Below are 20,716 nucleotides of genomic sequence, written 5' to 3' on the forward strand. Positions count from 1 at the left end.
ACTAAACCAAGGGTGTAGGGTTGAGAAATGAATAAGAAAGTTGTTGTCGTGGGAAGATATGAGAACGATAATGATTATCATCAACTGGGATGTGGGAGGAGAGTCGTCAAAGCGTAGCCGAAATGTCCCCAACGTTGATGTAATGAGTATTGTTTGATTTGTTTCATTGTGATTTTCATTTGTCGCTTTTTATAGGCATTTCATTTCATATATTTCAGATATTTTTCATAGCAAACGAATGCAATCCGTGTGTGAATCGGATCCACATATTTTGTTATTTAATTTTCAGTTTATAACCCATCACGTTTCTTTCTTCATAAAAAATTCACTCTTAAATTATGAAATGCTGAAACTGTTCCCTTTATTTTTTTGAGTGCTACAAAAATGTTTACTAGCCCATTTTATTGTTTTGACATCAAATTTCTTATTTCTTCCAATATGCCTATAATTTGTGTCATGTTTTTGTTATATTTTAACCAATTTAATTTTTCATTATTTAAGAACACATTACCAAATTTAAAAATCAAAATAAATGAGTGATTGTATTCCTTTGAGCATAATAGATAACGTGAACTTCACATTGTTATCGAATCTAGAAAAATAAAGTTGTATAATCTGAATTCCATGTTATATACAATCTCTAAAATTCTTATGAATGATATTATCTATAAAAAATGCAACCACTTATTAATAATAGTTCCTTATCATCAACATTCGACGGTTGATGGTCGTTCATATAGTTGTTAAATAAGCAAAAATTAGTATATATAATATCTTAAACTATTCATGTAACACTGGTCGTTATTAGTACATGTAAGTAAGGATACTATTAAATGAATATAATGCCATTTGATCAATGTTGTTAACAAATACGTTTTATTTCTCTTGAAATTGTGACAAATCAAAATACATATTAAACAAAAAATCAACAAATTTAACCTGAACATATTAACTAGGAAATAACTTTTAGCAATATGAATCACATTGTATAGAGAAAAATAGTTAGATTAATAAGTCGAAATGTGTGATATATTTATATACAAAAAAACATTTACATATTGTTAACTTTTTGTATTTAATTAAAGATAGCAAATATTTCTCATTTAGAACAATATTTTGATAGAAAATTAATATCAAGAATATTAATAAAGATATATATGAAAACTCCACGAGTATATTTGTAAGATTTGTTTAACCTCGAATATCAAAAATATAAAAAATATATTGGCAAAATATAAATAGCAACATGGTTCATTAGTTATGTCTCTTTGATTATGCTAGCCAAATGTTTCTCATGAACAAGCTTGAAATTATGTGATGTTGATTCTTTTTGGTTTGATGGTATTAAATCCATCAATAATCTCAAGCTTGTTGATGGGAAGCCTCTGGCTAGAAGCTTATAAAGGGAGTTTGGTTCAATATTTCTCAAGTCAAGATGGGTCTTCACTACAAAGGCATTTCATTGAATAATTTGTTTAAAAACGTGGTGGGATGTAGACACAAGACATACTTTTTGAAATATATTTGGTGTTGTGGCCTTCCTTTGAAGGATCTTTGTTCCAATTTATATGCCATGTAAAGAAATAAAGATTGTTTGGTTCTCAATATGGTGAATGTTGATGCTAATGCTCCATTGGTTATGGCATTGGACTTGAGAAATGAGAAGTGGGAGAGTCTAATCAACTAGATACTTTAATGGATAGGTTGACAACTATCATTTTAATAAGGGCTCTGATAAAGGGCAATGGAATGACAACAATTCTAATTTCTTTATTGTTAAGGCTTTAAGGCTACTTATTGATAAGTCTATGGATAATGATGCTCTGATTTTTAAGTGGGTGAACTAGATACATCTCACAATTAATTGTTTCGTATGAAGATTGGTCAAAAACAGGATCCCGACTCTTCATAATTTGGATTTTCGTGGGATTAAAGTTTCTTCCGTTGCATGTCCGTTCCGCCATTCTGCTGAGGAGACGATTTATCATTTATCTTTTTCTTGTTGTTATGATATGGCTATTTGGAAGTGGATGATTGATTGGCTGGGCATGTTCAATTTTAAACCTACATTTTTTATTTTAATCAATCTCGGTCTATAATATATGAAAACTCATCACTAAGTTTTAATACATATGGTACAAGTTGAAAGAAAAAGAAGAGTATGGGAGTAACAAATTGGCTAACCCACTACCAATATCTTTTACGATACCACGATCCAATTAATTAATATTGTTCATGGAGGTAACAATAGTACCTGCCCAATCTTTCTTCTCATCCTGCATGACTTCATACACTCTAATAGGTGGATTAAAAACGATTTTACTCTGGATAACAACCAATGATGTTACAGAATTGTAAATGGTAAAAATAAAAAAACTACATGAACTAACCTCTTTATCTAGTAAATAATGAACTTATTGGAAGAAAAACAATGAGAAAAAGGTAGAATAAAAAGCAAATCATTATCATTGACTTGGTAATAATCATTTACAAATTAAGCATTTTTCATTTTCCACAAAATTGAGCCAAACTTGCATCTTATAACTTTTAATCTTGTAACTTTTAACTTTTGGTGACTTGTTAGAAAAAATTAACATCCTTTTCGTCGCTATATTTTATTTATTTTATTTGTTACACCAACGTTCTTTACATACCGTATGCCATTCATCTTCTGTTTTAAAAAAAATTATTTATATAAAATAAAAATTTCATTACTTGAAATATGAAATGCATGATAAGAAATTAGAAACTTAAAAACTTAAAACATACATAAAAAAACAAATTAATATAGGTGACGTGTAGTTTATGTCTAAAAATTCATCATCCAAATAATCTATGGATTCCACGTTAAGATCAAATTGCTCAACTCTGTATGGTTAATGGGCAGCTTCACGATCTTTCTGTATATTTTTTTGGTTTTTTTTGACACACACTTTCAACATACTCTTTGGTTAATATATCGATCGTTCCCACCAATGCTTTTGCAAAACGGATATCCCTGATTGCCTCATCATTCAAGTTACCCAAACGGAAGATAATAAAGACATTTTAAGTGAGATGGAGACAAATAATAGACGTATTGATGTGGTATAAAATGCTAGGGTTGATTGATATTTATATTGGATAAAAAAAAGCTAACCGTTAATTGGTGAGAATAGTAGAAGAAAAACAACATTAGGATGTCGTGTCACAAAATCTCGACATGCCGAACAATAGGCTTGGAATTTAATATAATATACAACCTCGAATATCAAAAATATAATATACAACCTCGAATATCAAAAATCTAAAAAATCTCCACGGTTATATTTGTAAGATTTGTTAAAAATATAATATACGACCTCGAATATAAAAAATATATTGGCAAAATATAAATGCCAACAGGGTTCATTAGTTATATCTCCTCGATTATGCTAGCCAAAATTTCTCATCAACAAGCTTGATATTATGTGATGTTGATTCTTTTTTGTTTAGGGGTATTAAATCCATTAATAATCTTAAGCTTGTTGATGGAAAACCTGTGGCTAGAAGCTTAGAAGCTTATAAAGGGAGTTTGGTTCAATATTTCTCAAGTCAAGATGGGTCTTGAGTACAAAGGCATTTCATTAAATAATTTGTTTAAAAAGGTTGTGGGATTCAGATACAAGACGTACTTTTGGAAAGATATTTGGTGTTGTGGCCTTGCTTTGAAGGATCTTTGTTCCAATTTATATGCCATGGAGAGAAATAAAGATTGTTTGGTTCTAAATATGGTTAATGTTGATGCTAATGCCCCGTTGATTATGGGATTGGACTCGGGAAATGAGAAGTGTAAGAGTCTAAACAACTAGATGCTTTAATGGATAGGTTGACAACTTTCATTATAATAGGGGCTCTGACAAATGGCAATGGAATGTCGATAATTCTAATTTCTTTATTGTTAAGGCTTTAAGGCTACTTATTGATGAGTTTGTGGATAACGCAACTTTGATTTTTAATTGGGTGAACTAGATACATCTAACAATTAATTGTTTTGTATGAAGATTGGTCAAAAACAGGATCATGACTCTTCCTAATTTGGATTTTCGTGGAATTAATGTTTCTTCTGTTGCTTGTCCGTTCCGTCATTCTGCTGAGGAGACGATTTATCATTTATCTTTATCTTGTGGTTATGCTACGGCAATTTGGAAGTGGATGATTGATTGGTTGGGCATGTTCAATGTTAAACATACTTTTTATATATATATATATATTTTAATCCATCTCGGTCTATAACAAATGAAAAGTCATCACTAAGATTTAATACATATCGTTCAAGTTGAAAGAAAAAAAGAAGAGTATGAGAGTAACATATTGGCTAACCCACTACCAACATCTTTTGCGGTACCACGATCCAATTAACTAATATTGTTCATGGAGGTAACGACGGTACCTGCCCAATCTTTCTTCTCATCCCCTTTGACTTCATACACTCTAATAGATGTATTAAAAACAATTTTACTATAGATAACAACCAAGGATGCTATAGAATTTTAAATGGTAAAAAAAAAAAAAAACTACATGAACTAATCTCTTTATGCGGTAAATAATGAATTTTTTAGAAGAAAAAAACTGAAAAAAGGTAGAATAAAAAGCAAATCATTATGGTTGACTTGGTAAAAATCATTTACAAATTAATCATTTTGCATTTTCCACAAAATTGAGCCAAACTTGCATCTTATAACTTTTAATCTTGTAACTTCTAACTTTTGGTGACTTGTTAGAAAAAAATTAGAATCATTTTCGTCACTATATTTTATTTGTTACATCAGCGTTCTTTGCATACCGCGTGTCATTCATCTTTTATTTAAAATAATTTATTTATATAAAAATAAAAATTTCGTTAATTGAAATATGAAATGCATGAAAAGAAATTAGAAACTTAAAAACTTAAAACACACATAAATAAAAAGAAACTAATACAGGTGAGTGTAGTTTATGTCTAAAAATTCATCATCCAAATAATTTATGGATTCCCTATTGAGTTCAACTTGCTCAACTCTGTATAGTTAATGGGCAGCTTCACGATCTTTCTGTATATATTTTTGTTTTTTCTAACACGCGCTTTCAACATACTCTTTGGTTAAAATATCGATCGTTCCCTCCAACGCTTTTGCAACACGGATGTCATTGATTGCCTCATCATTCAAGTTACCGAAAAGGAAGATAATGAAGACATTTTAAGTGACATTGAGAGAAATAATAGACGTATTGGTATAAAATGGTAGGGTTGATTGATATTTATATTAGATAAAAATACTAACTATTTAGGAGAAAAAAATCAACATTAGGATGCGGTGTCATAAAATCTCGACTAAATCTCGACATGTCGAACAATAGGCATGAAATTTGGCATTCATGTCACCTTTAAAGTATTGTGGGTGTCTCGAAATTACTCCCTTTAGCCTATTCTAAATAAATAAGAGTACATATAAATAATTTTCAAATTTAAAGGAAATGTAAATAAAAATACTTCATGTTTAAGAAAAGTTCAACTACTTTCATGATATATCTAATAATTAAGACTGTAGGGACTGTAGGGAAAAACATTGGGGTTATAATTTATCAAATAGCAGTAGGCAAACGACAGAGTTCTACTTTATGTTGTTATCAACCCTACCTCGCTCTCCGCTGTCATCCTCGGCGTTTGACTGAAATCACAACGTCCGCTTCGACGTTCATCCGCAGCGAGCAAATCGCAATTATTTAATGGCGCCAAGGAAACCACTTTACCCGTTCTTCATAAAAAATGGAGAATCCGACCATCAATTTCGAAGACGAGAATTCCGCCATTGTTTCAGCACTCCGGTATGTCATTTGCGGCGGCAACGCCGCCGCTACAAGCAGTGGAGGGATGCGAAATTCTCGAAGTCAGCCGTCGCCGGTGGAGCATGAACTCTGCGGCGAATGTAGATTGCCAATCCCGGAACACTGTTTGGGGTGTCAAATGTTCATCGGCTGCAGTGGAGAAGAGACTGGAAAGAGAATGAAGAAGATTTACAGAGGAGTTCGCCACCGGCCATCTAGGAAATGGGCGGCGGAGATAATGGTTCCGGGGACACATGAGCGAAAGTGGCTGGGGACTTTTGATACTGCCGAAGAGGCTGCCAGAGCTTACGACGTCGCCAACGTTCAGTATAGAGGAAAGTCAGCCAAGACCAATTTTCCGGTGGAGGAGTCCGACTAGTAAATGACACCTAAAATCCATGTTTTAAATGGGACACAAATTAAATGGTGTGTAATATACGTTAGCTATGTTAAAAATAAACAGTAGAGTTAAATTTGTATTTTGCATGTAATTCAATTTGATCGCTATATATAATTATATACGTAGTGTGTTTTGCTTAATTGCTAATCATATCACTTTAATATACAACAATATACTTATGTACATGAAAATATATAGCTTATAGCTTTAAAAATAAATTTTGAAAAGGAAGAGAATGATTATTTTTCCTATATTGCTCTTTATAGGGGGACATCGTCCCTATGACACCTCTAAATTATTTCTCTGAACTTCTTTTGTGACAAACAAATTCACGGTATTCACCTATCTTCAACTGTAACGCATTTTTTTGCATAAAAAAAGTTTGTATAAAAATGATGCAGAACATGATACACTCCAGCCATTTGGTGAATAATATTACTCTATTTTTGGAGTTGGAAACGGAACATTACACTCACTATTTAAACTCATGAGTAAAACGAACTGTAGTATGTTTATCAGTATATCAGTTTCTCAAAATTAAAATGAGATTTCTAGTGAAAACTTTGTAGGTCTGTTTGTTCTTATTTCAATTATGGATTGTAACTTGTTCATTTTGACAAACACAATGAATGCCTTACACTGAAATAATCAGCCTATGTAACAAAAGAACTCAAGAAAGCTGGAATGTTCGATTGCAATCCATGTAAGTATCCCACAGAACCAAATCTACAGTTGACTAGAAATGAAGAAGGTGAAGTTTTAGATCCTACCTCATTCCGAAGCATTGTAGGAGGCCTTAGGTACCAGACAAACACTTGACTGAATATAGCTTATTTGGTAGAAAGTGTAAGCCGTTTCATGGAGAGGCCAATTAAGCAACATCAACAAGTTGTAAAACATATACTAAGGTATATCAAAGTAACTATTGATTACGGCTTGAAGTACAAGAAGAATGAAATGGAAAATGTTGTAATAGGGTACACCGAGAGTTATTTAGCAAAAGATCTAAATGACATACCAAGTACTACTAGAATTGAATAGCATTCTACCTAAATGAGAACCTTGTCACTAGGAACTCACAAAAACAGAAGTGTGTTGCATTATCTTCGTGCGAAGTAGAGTTCATGGTAGAAACAAGTGCCACGTGTCAAGGAATATGGATCCGTTGATTATTGGGGATGATAACAAAGAAAATAGTAAGTCCAATTGTGTTGCAGGTGGACAACAAATCAGCTTTGGATTTGATGACAAATCTCGTATTCCATGGAAGGAGTAAGCACATTGACACTCGTTTTCATTTTATTCTATTCGTGAGTGTATTGAAAGAGGAGATGTAGTTGTAAGACATGATGGCACGAATGAACAAAGAAATGATATCTAGAAAAAGTCAATAGGAGGAGTGAAATTTAAAAGTATGATAAGATTGCTTGGAGTTGAAGAGATAAGAATCTCTGAATTAGAATTACAGGGGAGAATGTATGTGTAAATCTAGAATATGGAAAGTACAGAGTATAAGGGAATTTTGTATATAAGTCTACTTAGGAAGTTTTGATTGGTCAAAGGGTCTAGGAAAATTAGAGGTCACATTTTTGGTTTCCTTTAAATAGGTGTATTAGTTTGTCTCTTTTTTTTATCAGCTTAAGAATAAAGAAGTTAAGTTTTCTTCCAGTTGCTTAGTTTTAATATCATGCCTGTGTGCAGATTTTTCCTGTTACTCTCTTCTTTTGTTTTCTTCTTGTTCCTAACAGAAGGTTAATTAGAGACTACACCAACACTCTTTTGGCCTGTAAGAATGGCATACCCTCACGACTTCATAAGTAGCTAATTAATCATGAAGCTCCTCATTAAATGTCATGCCACATAAACTATAGTAAGTTCCATAACACGCATTCATTAACTGTTTATTTATACAATTAATCTAGTTCTTAGGGTTTAGTATTTGTTGTCTAAAAATTAAAAAAAACAAAAAAAACAATATATAGTTGTTTGCAAGAAGTACAACTAGTAATATGTAATATCTAATTTGTATTCCTTGGCCAAAATTAAAGTTCATGATTGTATATAATAGTTGAAATATTTATATTTTTGCAGTTTTATTTTTTGGGAAAAAGATGGTGCTTTGAGGATCTTTAATTAGAGAACACATAAAGGTTTAATTTTCTTTGTTTGTGTTTTTTTATTATTATAACCATCGTAAAATAACGATTGGTAATGTGACATCTCCATTTTTGTTGGCCATAAAAAACCAATTTAGTTTATGCTTTTAAAATAAAATCAGAGAAGTCTTCCAAAAGATGTTGTGGAATTTGTCCATAAAATAAAATATGATATAAAAAATTGATCAAAGCATTTCTTAAAGAAATGTATTTTCATTATATAACAAAACTTCGGGATGTCATGTTCTAATACAAATCAAAAGCATAAATAACATATTATAAGTTTTACAACAGTTATTTACAACTACTGGCCTTTAATAAAAAAAATCCCTCATAATCCTCCAAATATGCTCAGGGTCTAGTACATGTAATACAGAAAGTTGAGTGGGTCAGGCTTGGGAGCCTGATGAGCATATAGACTTTTCAACCCACAAATAATAATAAATTTATTAATTTCATCGACCAAAAATAAATTTTTTAATTTCATCACCCAACAAAAACCCTGATTACCCGTTCCTGTTATCCTCATTTTACGTCCCTAAACACCTATCATAAGGGAACTAGCCTAGGGATCATCATCGGGATGGACATTACTGCAAAGGGGATTCCTCAGCCATATATATATGCAAGACAACCATGAAGGGGATGGAGTACACCAGCGAACATATAGTTCACCAACACCTACATGTTGTGAGCCTGCTAGCATTCCACTAGACTATCTAGAAAGGTCTGTGGTCATCATCTATACTCTACTAGATGATTACAACAACAACAACAACAACAACAACAACGACATCAAGGTCTCTCATCATTTTATCATACACACCAACTATTTCATCTACCCATGTTATACCCAACATATTTGTAGACAAAAATACATATACAAATTAAATCATTTTAAAACCTATATAAAACATTCATTATACATCCATTTCAAATAAATAAACAATAAATATACACATAGCACGTATTTTGTAGAAAATACTTCATATCTATGCATAAGATGAAAGTAACTACACACTGACTTGATTTAACGATAATCATGCAGCACTTCGTTTCTTAAAACGGTCGTTTCCGATGAAACTGGGAGCTTTAATGAGAGCCGAACCTTGCGAGAGTTGAGCTTCGAACCAAAAAGATAAATTTCCCGGGGTCTTCGGGCACTTCGGGACGTTCTTTGGGTGATAGGTATGATCCCGAGTCTTCGGGGGATGAAAAATAACTTGAAGGAAGGTGTAAGGTGTAAAAAGTGTGAAATTTCCAAACAAAACCAGGAGGGTTCGCACCTCCCTTTATATAGGGCGAAGCTTCGGCCGAACGGGGAAGGGAAGAAGAAACGCGTCAGACAGGTGGTGAGGTGGAGGGGCACGCGTCAGATGCGAGGCAAGGTAGGTGGCGACTCCGAGACACACGGAAACTTCGGGCTGGACCTCGCTTCGGCCGAATCAGTAGGCGGACACGGAGCAGGCTCACATTCGAGGCGACGTAGCCAAACCCTGACCTTGTGTATGTGAAAATTCTCGGTTTTTGTGCCCCGAACTTAAAAAATTCATAGCTTTCGCATACAAGCTCCGTTTACGATGTTCTCTTTATGCATGCATAGATGAGATTATACTATACAACTTTCGTTTAGACTCCGTCAGCTAATTTTGACCTTATTTTTCATATTATTATTTTTAACAGACCGAGACATGAAAGTCCGTTAAAAATTCATAACTTCTTCATCCAACGTCCGTTTTCATCTGTTTTTTTACTGTTGTATTACTAATTGATGAGACATTCGATTCTTATTTAGGTTGTGTCGGCTAAAAATCTCTCGATCTAAAATTCGAGTTTTTAGTTGTCTACTGCTAAGCTGAAATTTAGAAAAATCATAACTTCTTCATACAAAGTCAGATTTGGGCATTCTTTTTATGAAAATTCTTGGTTTAACGAATACTACGACTTTAATTTAGATCGTTAATGCTAAAAAGAACTTTATCGTAAATTCAGTTTTTACATCACACAGCGTCATGTCTGTTCTGTCGCGAAACTTCGACAAGTCATAATTTCTTCGTTATAATTCGGATTTCGGTATTCTTTATATCTCCGTAAACCTTATTTCAACCACTACAACTTTCTTCATATATGTTGTCTTTATCCAAAATTTATTTACGACGCTTATTTTTATACTTAACTCAATAAATTATAATAATTAAACATAAAACACATAATAATAATATAATACATCTTTATTATTTCAAAACAAGTTACAAATGTTGGCCTAGACTATTACATCATCATTAGTGTCTAGCCTAGAAACACGGGCGTTACAATTCTGCCCCTTTAGGATGATTCTGTCCCCGGAATCATACATCAACAAACAATTGCGGATAGCGACTCAACATGTCACTCTTCGTTTCATAGGTGAGATTTGGCCTATTTGTATATTTCCATCGCACAAGCACTAAATTGACCATCTTGTATCGCAACTCTTTAGTCTTACGGTCAACGATTGCTTCTAGTTCTTCGATTAACCTCTTGCTTTCATCCAACCTTAATTCAGAAATTAGAATTATATCGGGAACATATCCCGTGAACTTACTCAAAATAACACACATGGAAAGTGTTATGAATACCATCGAGTTCTTCTGGTAACTCTAGTTTGTAAGCTTGGTTCCCAATCCTCTAAAGAACTTTAAATGGTCTAATAAACCTTGGACTTAACTTTCCCTTTTTACCAAATCTTATAAGTCCTTTCCATGGAGAGACCTTAAGTAAAACCGAATCTCCACCTTCAAATGTTATCGGTTGTCTTTTCTTGTCAGCATATCTCTTTTGATGAGCTGCAATCATTCTTTCCCTAATCACTTTTAGCTTTTCACCAGTCTGATGAACTATCTCGGGTCCCATAAACTTCTTTTCCATAGCTTCAAGCCAATATGACGGTGTTCGACACTTTTGTCCATAAAAAGCTTGATAAGGTGCCATCTTGATGCTCGAGTGAAAACTATTATTGTAGGAAAATTGTATTAGAGGTAAATATTCATCCCAGTTACCTTGGAATTCCAGGGTACATGCTCGTAGCATATCCTCCAATGTTTGAATCGTTCGTTCGCTCTGACCATCAGTTTGTAGATGGTAGGCTCCACTTAGACACAATTCCATACCTAATTCCTCTTGTAGACTTCTCCAAAACCGCAACGTGAAATAATTATCACGATCTAATACAATCATTAAAGGAACACAGTGAACTTTCACTATCTCTTTCACGTAAACCTTTGTAAGGTTTTGCATAGACCACTTCTTATTGGATGCTATGAAACGTGCACTTTTTGTAAATCGATCGACAACCACCTAAATGATGACGTGACCGCTCTTTGTTCTGGGCAGTTTAGTCACAAAATCCATGGTGATGTCTTCCCATTTACCCATGGGTATAGATAAAGGTTCTAAACTCCCATAGGGTTTCTGATGGTGTGCCTTAACCCTCACACATGTCACACATTTGGCCACATACTTTGCAACATTGAGCTTCATCATCAGCCACCAGTAGTAGAGTTTCAGATCCCTATATGTTTTCGTGCTGCCATGATGAATCGAGTACATGGTCTTGTGAGCTTCCTCCATCAGAAGATTTCTTATTCGTCCTGTCTTAGATACCTAAATGCTATCTTGGATTACCTTTAATGCTTTACCCTTTGTATCAAACATTAACGTTTTGCCCAAACGTTCTTCTCTTTGGTCGTTTTTCTCTGAAGCTTCCTCCTGATCTTTCTTTATACTTTCCACAACTGTCGACACAACTTCAATTCTCAATGCTCTTGACCTTTTCTTTTCAAGGTTTACCTTTCAACGAAGAGCATTAGCAACAACATTTACTTTACTAGGGTGGTAAAGGATTTCACAATCGTAATCCTAAAGCATATCTAGCCAGCTTCATTGTCTCATATTCAGTTCTTTCTGATTAAAGAGATACTAAAGACTCTTATGATCAGTGAAAATTTTGTACTTTGTGCCATAAAGATAATGCCTCCATATCTTTAGGGCGAATACTACCGCTGCTAACTCCATATCATAAGTGGGGTAGTTCTTTTCATGTTCTTTTAAATGCCTCGATGCATATGCTATCACCTTAACACTTTAGGTCAGAACACAACCTAATCCAACTCCAGATGAATCGCTATAAACTGCGAAGTCTTCAACTCCATCAGGTAAAGAAGGAATCGATGCTTCACACAACTTCTTCTTTAGTTTCACAAATACTTCCTGATGCTTCTCAATCCAAGTATAAGTAGCTCCTTTGTGGGTCAAAGTTGTCAATGGAGAAACTATCGAGGAAAAGCCTTTAAAAAATCTTCAGTAATAACCGGCTAATCCTAGAAAGTTTCGGATCTCTGTAGGACTCTTTGGTTGTTCCAACTTTGTTATAGCCTCAATCTTAACTGGGTCAACCATTATCCCTTCCTGGTTAACCACATAACCTAAAAATTAGACTTCTTGAATCCAAAAATCACATTCGGAGAACTTTGCATACATCTTCTCCTTTTTCAAAACTTCTAACACTTCTTGCAGATGCTTTTCATGCTCCTGCATGCTTTTTGAATAAATCAAAATATCATCTATGAACACTATCACAAATTTATCGAGGAATGGTTTACAAACCTTGTTCATCAAATCCAGGAATGTTGCTGGAGCATTAGTTAGTCCAAATGACATAAAGAAAAACTCGTGGTGTCCATATCTTGTTCTAAATGCAGTATTGTCAATATCCTACTCTCTCACCTTTAGCTAATGATATACTGACCTAAGATCGATCTTCGAGAAATAGCTCGAACCTTGAAACTGATCAAACAGGTCATCAATCCTTGGCAACAGATACTAGTTCTTTATTGTTTCCTTGTTCAACTCTCTGTAATCTATGCACATTCTCATGCTCCCATCTTTCTTCTTCACGAATAACACTGGAGCTCCCCAGGGTGATGAACTAGGTCTAATGAAATCGTTGTCCAACAACTCCTGAAGTTGCATCATAAGCTCCTTCATCTCCGTTGGTGCTAATCGACATGGGGCTTTTGCTATCAGTGTTGTTCCTGGTAATAAGTCTATTCTAGACTCCACTTATCATCGGAGACCTTGGAGTTGTACCAACTATAAAGGAGCCCGATGGATATTTTCTGTGACAGAAAGAGTGCAGTTTCCTTAGCCAAGGAACCAAGGGATCATGGAAGATCTAGACACATCGACAGAAAATATCATTTCATAAGACATCAGATAGAAGAAGGATTCCTCGTAGCAAACAGGGTATCATTAGAGGAGAAACCAACAGATCCCCTCACGAAGGGAGTGAGTGGCGTTAAGCAATTACAGCATGTGAGGCGCATCAAGTTGAAGGACGGTATTAGTTTTAATGATTACATAGTTTGGAAACTTGTAATAGTTGAAATGTAATTGACATTTGATGATTAAATAAAAGGTGCTTTTTATTTGTAAGTAATGTTACTATCTTGTGTCAATCATTTACTGTTGTTTCATTTTTCTTGTTTTGACTTCCAGAATAATTATATTATTCAAACTATCCACAGTCGATCATACTTTGGAAGTAGGTACTGAGGCAAGACTGTCATGAATCTAGCTTGTAGATGTTTGAATTGCTTCGACAAAGTAAAAGATTACTACAACATTCATGAGTGCTCATAAGGTCTGAGTATTGGATTAAACCCATGCTCACTTGTATCATTTCATGGAATTTATCTCGAGTGATCGTGAGGCGATAATATCATATAAGTCTTCAAACCAAGAGATATGAGTTGTTGACTATGAGTTGATTGTACATTGATAGTGCGAAACCGCACCCGTAACTTGATTCTATAAAATGTGCTATTGTGTATAGTTTAACGGGTAGTTAGTACAAGCATATGAGTCGAAGTTTATCTGTTCCTTTTAGTCCTTGGAGGATTAAAAGCGATATCTTGGGCCCCTCGATGATTTTTGTTTTGACTTATGTGTCGGGCCCGGTCAGAAATCAATTGTTGTGTTCAATTAAGTTCAATGTGAAACAAATCAGAAATTGGGAAAAAAAAATGTTGGACAATAAGAATGACTGTTCCATGTATTTGTCTAGTTGATATCTTAAGAACAGAGGATTATTTGATCCTTTATCTAAATGGCATGTCATAGTTCGACAAAGGCTTTTAAAAGCTACGATTGCTAGTTGGTTCCTGAAGTCGTACTTGCAACTATAGTTATTATATTTATCCAAGTGGGAGACTGTTGGATAAGGTGTCTAAATCCATAACTATATTTGGTATGTACTTGATCCGAAAGTAGCATGGTTCGTTTGGGTTGCATTTCACCAGAACAATTTGTAAGGATGGACCTTTGAGAAGAGGTTATATATGATTTATTAATATATTATAAGTTCTAATATGTTAATATGAAATCATATTATTTAATTTATATTTATCAAGAATTCATTTGGAATTAATTTAGTGATCAAAAGAGACTAACTAAATGTAAGGGATTGATTTGGTAAATTAATGATTCTTATAGTGTGGGTCTATCGTTATTTACGATGGGCTAAACCAATATGGTAGTCCATGGAGGTTTAACCCATGGATCCTAAGTAAGATGAAAGGTCATGCACATTAGGGTTTACATGGGTGTAACCCTATTCCTTGCCACACTCTAAAAGGAGTCCCTTAGCTCATGAAATCGGACACTAGTGATCTTTGGAAGAGCATAGAAGATATTTGTACGCAAGATATTCTCTCTCTGAAGTCCTCCATTGTTGGTGGTGTTTTGTGACATCCCCAAAATCACGGCCAGAAAAGACCGGTTTTGTTTATACTTTATTTCAAAATCAGAGTTATCTTTTAATAAAAAGATTGCGGAATTTGTCCCAAAACAATAATATGATAAAGATTTATCAAAATCATTTCCATAGAAATGTATTTCATTAAAAGACTCGGGATGTCATGTTCGTACAGATCAAAAGTATAAACAATACAATATAAGCCTTACTACATTATTTCATATCTACAGGCCTATATCCGTAATCCCTCGTCCAAACATCACACCTATGCTCATGCGCCACTACCTGTAATACATAAAACTGAGTGGGTCAGGCTTAGGAGCCTGGTGAGCACATAGGGTTTTCAACCCATAATAAATAAGTTTATTAATTTCATCGATCAACAATAACCCGATTACCCGTTCCCGTTATCCTCACTTTACGTCCTTAAACACCTATCATAAGGGACCTAGCCTAAGGATCATCATCAGGACGGACACTACTGCTAAGGGGATTCCTCAACAATAAATGTCCTAATAGGCAACCATGTGGGGGATGGAGTACACCGGTGAACACATCGTTCACAACACCTACAGGTTACGAGCCTGCTAGTGTTCCACTAGCAGGCTCGTAACCTGTAGGTACAATATAAGCCTTACTACATTATTTCATATCTACAGGCCTATATCCGTAATCCCTCGTCCAAACATCACACCTATGCTCATGCGCCACTACCTGTAATACATAAAACTGAGTGGGTCAGGCTTGGGAGCCTGGTGAGCACATAGGGTTTTCAACCCACAATAAATAAGTTTATTAATTTCATCGATCAACAATAACCCGATTACCCGTTCCCGTTATCCTCACTTTACGTCCCTAAACAGCTATCATAAGGGACCTAGCCTAAGGATCATCATCGGGACGGACACTACTGCTAAGGGGATTCCTCAACAATAAATGTCCTAATAGGCAACCATGTGGGGGATGGAGTACACCGGTGAACACATCGTTCACAACACCTACAGGTTACGAGCCTGCTAGTGTTCCACTGGACTGTCTAGAAGAGTCCGTGGTCGTCATCTATACTCCGCTAGATGACTGAATCAACAACAACAACATCGAGGCCTCTCATCATTTTATCACACATAACCTATTACATCTACCCATGTTTTACCCCAACATTTTCGTAGATATAAAATACATATACAGTTTAAATCATTGAAAACATGTATAACAACGTTCATCTGGCATAGATAGCAAGTATTCAGATAATATGCACACATAGCACGTAATTTATATAAAATACTTCATATCTATGTGTAAGTTGAAAGTAACTATGCACTCACCTGATTAGGTGGTGACTCAGCACTCGGACAGCGCTTCGCTACTCTCAAAATGATATTCCTTCGATAAAACCTAGTATCGATACCACTAGGGTTTAGTCTAATGATAACCGTGACAAATTAATTGTTTGACTATTATTATTATTATATAAGTGTTAATAACACTTAATATAACTCATAATAATAGCCCAAATAATTATTTTAAGGACCTAATAACATTCCTATATTAAAACATAAGCTAAACTAAAGATAGGATAGGTACAGCTCACTTACAGTGGGTTTTTCTCGAAAACCGGGCTTCACTGGAGAAGCGTTCCTGAGCCGAAAGGCTCTTTTCTCGGGACTCTGGGAGCCTCGGGGCTTCCTTCGGGTGCTAGGGGGTTTACCTAGGCTTTTAGGGGGGTTAGGGAGCTTAGAGAGAGAGAGAGAGTTTAGAGAGAGAAAGAAGAGGGGTGAGGGGTGAGGAATTGAGGGAACCCGACACCTCTATTTATAGGGGAGGATTCTGATGTACTCGCCGAGTAGGGGGGACCTACTCGCCGAGTTGGTCCATTTGGTGGCCTTCTGGTGGTGCCACGTGTCCAATTCTGGTGGTGCTACGTCGCCCCTATCGCGTATCAGCCCTCAAACTTAGAAAAATCATAACTTTCGCATACGAGCTCCATTTTTGACGTTCTTTATATCCACGCGTAGGTAAAATCAAGATCTACAACTTTCGTTTAGACTCCGTCGGCTAATTCTCGACCGATCTCAAATTTAACAGTAGGAGGCGTTTAGACTGTTAAATGACCGCGAAGAGTTCATAACTCCTTCATACGGACTTCGTTTTCGTCTGTCATTTTACCGTTGAGTTCCTATGAATGAGATCTTCAACTCTCATTTAGGTCGCGTAAGCCAAAAACCGCTCGAACTAAAATTCGAGTTTCGGGCCGTGCAATGCTAAGCCGAATCTTAGAAAAATCATAACTTCTTCATACGAAGTCAGATTTGGGCGTTCTTTTTATTGATGTTCTTAGTTTAACATATTCTACGAGTTTTGTTTAGATTTCTAAGGCTAAAAAGTCTTCTATCGTAAATTCACTATTTACGTCTCCTGGTGCCGTGCCGGTTTTGCCGTAAAACTTCGGCGGGTCATAACTTCTTTGTTATAGCTTGGATTTCGGCATTCTTTATATCTACGGAAACCTTGAGACATATTCTACAACTTTGTGTAGAGATATCGGGATTATCTCACACTTTAATTTTGACGCTCATTTTTATTCTTTATTAATTATACATTTATAATTAAATAATAAACACATAAACACACATAATTCACATAATACTCAAATATTTCATATTTATTACTTCAAAAAGAGTTACAATAGTTGACCTAGACTATTACATTGACAAAAATGCTTAGCCCTGAAACCCGGGCGTTACAATTCTCTCCCCCTTAGGATGATTCCGTCCCGGAATCATGCATCAGCAAACAGATGTGGATAGCGACGCATCATGTCATCCTCTGTTTCCCAAGTGAGATTCGGCCCATTCGAATGTTTCCATCGGACTAGCACCAAGTCTACCATCTTGCGTCGTAACTTCTTAGTCTTACGGTCAACAATTGCCTCAGGCTCTTCAATCAGCCGTTTATTCTCATCCATCCTTAACTCTGAAATTGGAATTATGTCGGGAACATCTCCCATGAATTTCCTCAAATAACACACATGGAAGGTGTTATGAATACCATTGAGTTCTTCGGGCAATTCCAGCTTGTAAGCTTGGTTCCCAATCTTCTGAAGAACTTTGAACGGTCCAATAAACCTTGGACTCAACTTTCCTCGTTTCCCAAATCGTATAAGTCCCTTCCACGGTGAGACTTTAAGCAAAACGGAATCCCCAACTTCGAAGGTTATCGGTCGTCTTTTCTTGTCAGCATAGCTCTTCTGACGATCCTGAGCTGCTAACATTCTTTCCCTAATCACCTTCAATTTCTCAGCAGTCTCATGGACCATATCGGGGCCCATAAACTGCTTCTCTTTGGCTTCAAGCCAACAAGACGGCGTACGACACTTCTGTCCATACAAGGCTTGATAAGGTGCCATCTTGATGCTCGAGTGAAAACTATTGTTGTAGGAAAATTCTACTAGAGGTAAGTGTTCGTCCCAATTCCCTTGGAATTCGAGGGTACATGCTCTCAGCATATCTTCCAACGTCTGAATCGTTCTTTCGCTCCGACCATCAGTTTGCGGATGGTAAGCAGTACTCAAACACAACTTTGTACCCAACTCCTCTTGTAGACTCCTCCAAAACCTCGACGTGAAACGACTATCACGATCTGACACAATCGTAAGAGGGACACCGTGAAGTCTTACAATTTCCTTCATGTAAGCATTTGCGAGCTTATCCATAGACCACTTCTCGTTGGCTGCTATGAAGTGTGCACTCTTGGTGAAACGATCCACGACTACCCAAATCATGTCGTGTCCGTTCTTCGTTCTGGGCAGTTTAGTCACAAAATCCATGGTGATGTCTTCCAATTTACCCATGGGTACAGGTAAAGGTTCTAAACTCCCATACGGTTTCTGATGTTGTGCCTTAACCCTCACACATGTTACGCACTCAGCCACATACTTCGCAACATCGAGCTTCATCGTCGGCCACCAGTAGTAGGGTTTTAGGTCCCTATACATTTTAGTGCTACCGGGATGAATCGAGTACATGGTCTTGTGTGCTTCTTCCATTAGAAGATCTCTTATTCCTCCCGTCTTAGGTACCCAAATTCGATCTTGGAATACCTTCAGTCCTCGACTGTTCGTACCGAACACTAACGTTTTTCCCAAACGTTCTTCCTTTCGGTCATTCTTTTCTAAGGCTTCTTCTTGAGCTTTCCTGATACTTTCCACAATCTTCGAGACGACTTCAATTCTTAACGCTCTTGGCCTTTTTCTTTCAAGATTGACTTTTCGACCGAGAGCATCAGCAACAATATTTGCTTTACCCGGGTGGTAAAGTATCTCACAGTCGTAGTCCTTGAGAAGTTCTAGCCAACGTCGTTGCCTCATGTTCAACTCCTTCTGATTAAAGAGATACTGGAGACTCTTATGATCAGTGAAGAGCTTGCACTTCGTGCCGTAGAGGTAATGCCTCCATATCTTTAAGGCAAATACTACCGCTGCCAACTCCAGATCATGAGTGGGGTAGTTCTTTTCGTGCTCTTTCAATTGTCGAGATGCGTATGCTATCACCTTTTCTCTTTGGGTCAGAATACAACCCAACCCAACTCCAGATGCATCACTATAAACTGCGAAATCTTCGACTCCATCGGGTAGAGAAGTATCGGTGCTTCACATAACTTCTTCTTTAACTTCTCGAATGCCTCATCGTGTTTCTCACTCCATGTATACGTAGCTCCTTTATGGGTCAAAGATGTTAATGGAGCAGCTATCGAAGAAAAGCCTTGGATAAATCGTCGGTAATATCCGGCTAATCCTAGAAAGCTTCGAATCTCCATGGGACTCTTCGGACGTTTCCACTTCATTACAGCCTCGATCTTGGCGGGGTCAACCATTATTCCTTCTTGGTTAACAACATGACCCAAGAATTGGACTTCCCGTATCCAAAAGTCTCATTTGGAGAACTTTGCAAAAAGCTTCTCCTTCTTTAACACCTCCAACACTTCTCGTAGATGCTTGCCGTGCTCCTCCTGGCTTTTCGAGTAGATGAGAATGTCGTCGATGAACACTATCACGGATTTATCGAGGAATGGTTTACAAACCCTGTTCATCAAATCCATGAATGCTGCGGGAGCATTGGTTAGTCCGAATGACATAACCAAGAACTCGTAGTGTCCATATCTTGTTCTGAATGCAGTCTTCTCAATATCCTGCTCTCTCACCTTCAGATGATGATATCCTGACCTAAGATCGATCTTTGAGAAGTAGCTTGAACCTTGCAGCTGATCGAATAGGTCATCAATCCTCGGCAATGGATACTTGTTCTTCACCGTTGCCTTATTCAATTCTCAGTAGTCTATGCACATCCTCATGCTTCCGTCCTTCTTCTTCACGAATAACACTGGAGCTCCCCAGGGTGATGAACTAGGTCAAATGAAACCGTTGTCCAACAGCTCCTGAAGTTGCGTCATGAGCTCCTTCATCTCCGTCGGTGCTAATCGGTAAGGTGCCTTTGCTATCGGTGTTGTTCCTGGTAATAAGTCTATACGAAACTCTACTTGCCT

General features: G+C 36.2%; 1 protein-coding gene across 1 annotated transcript; it reads left to right on the forward strand.

Annotated features, from left to right (window-relative positions):
- Positions 1–5,767: 5,767 nt before the first annotated feature.
- On the forward strand, positions 5,768–6,205 carry LOC145040843 (ethylene-responsive transcription factor ERF071-like). The gene has a single exon (XM_078988731.1). It carries the CDS (start codon positions 5,768–5,770, stop codon positions 6,203–6,205), a length of 438 nt encoding a protein of 145 aa, XP_078844857.1.
- Positions 6,206–20,716: the final 14,511 nt, after the last annotated feature.

This window comes from Lactuca saligna, chromosome 4 (genome assembly GCF_052625555.1).
Source record: "Lactuca saligna cultivar CGN05327 chromosome 4, ASM5262555v1, whole genome shotgun sequence".
Classification (NCBI taxonomy): Eukaryota; Viridiplantae; Streptophyta; class Magnoliopsida; order Asterales; family Asteraceae; genus Lactuca; species Lactuca saligna.

Excerpts from the sequence above, each read along its gene's own strand:
- LOC145040843 (XM_078988731.1), top strand. The coding sequence starts at position 5,768 with ATGGAGAATCCGACCATCAATTTCGAAGACGAGAATTCCGCCATTGTT.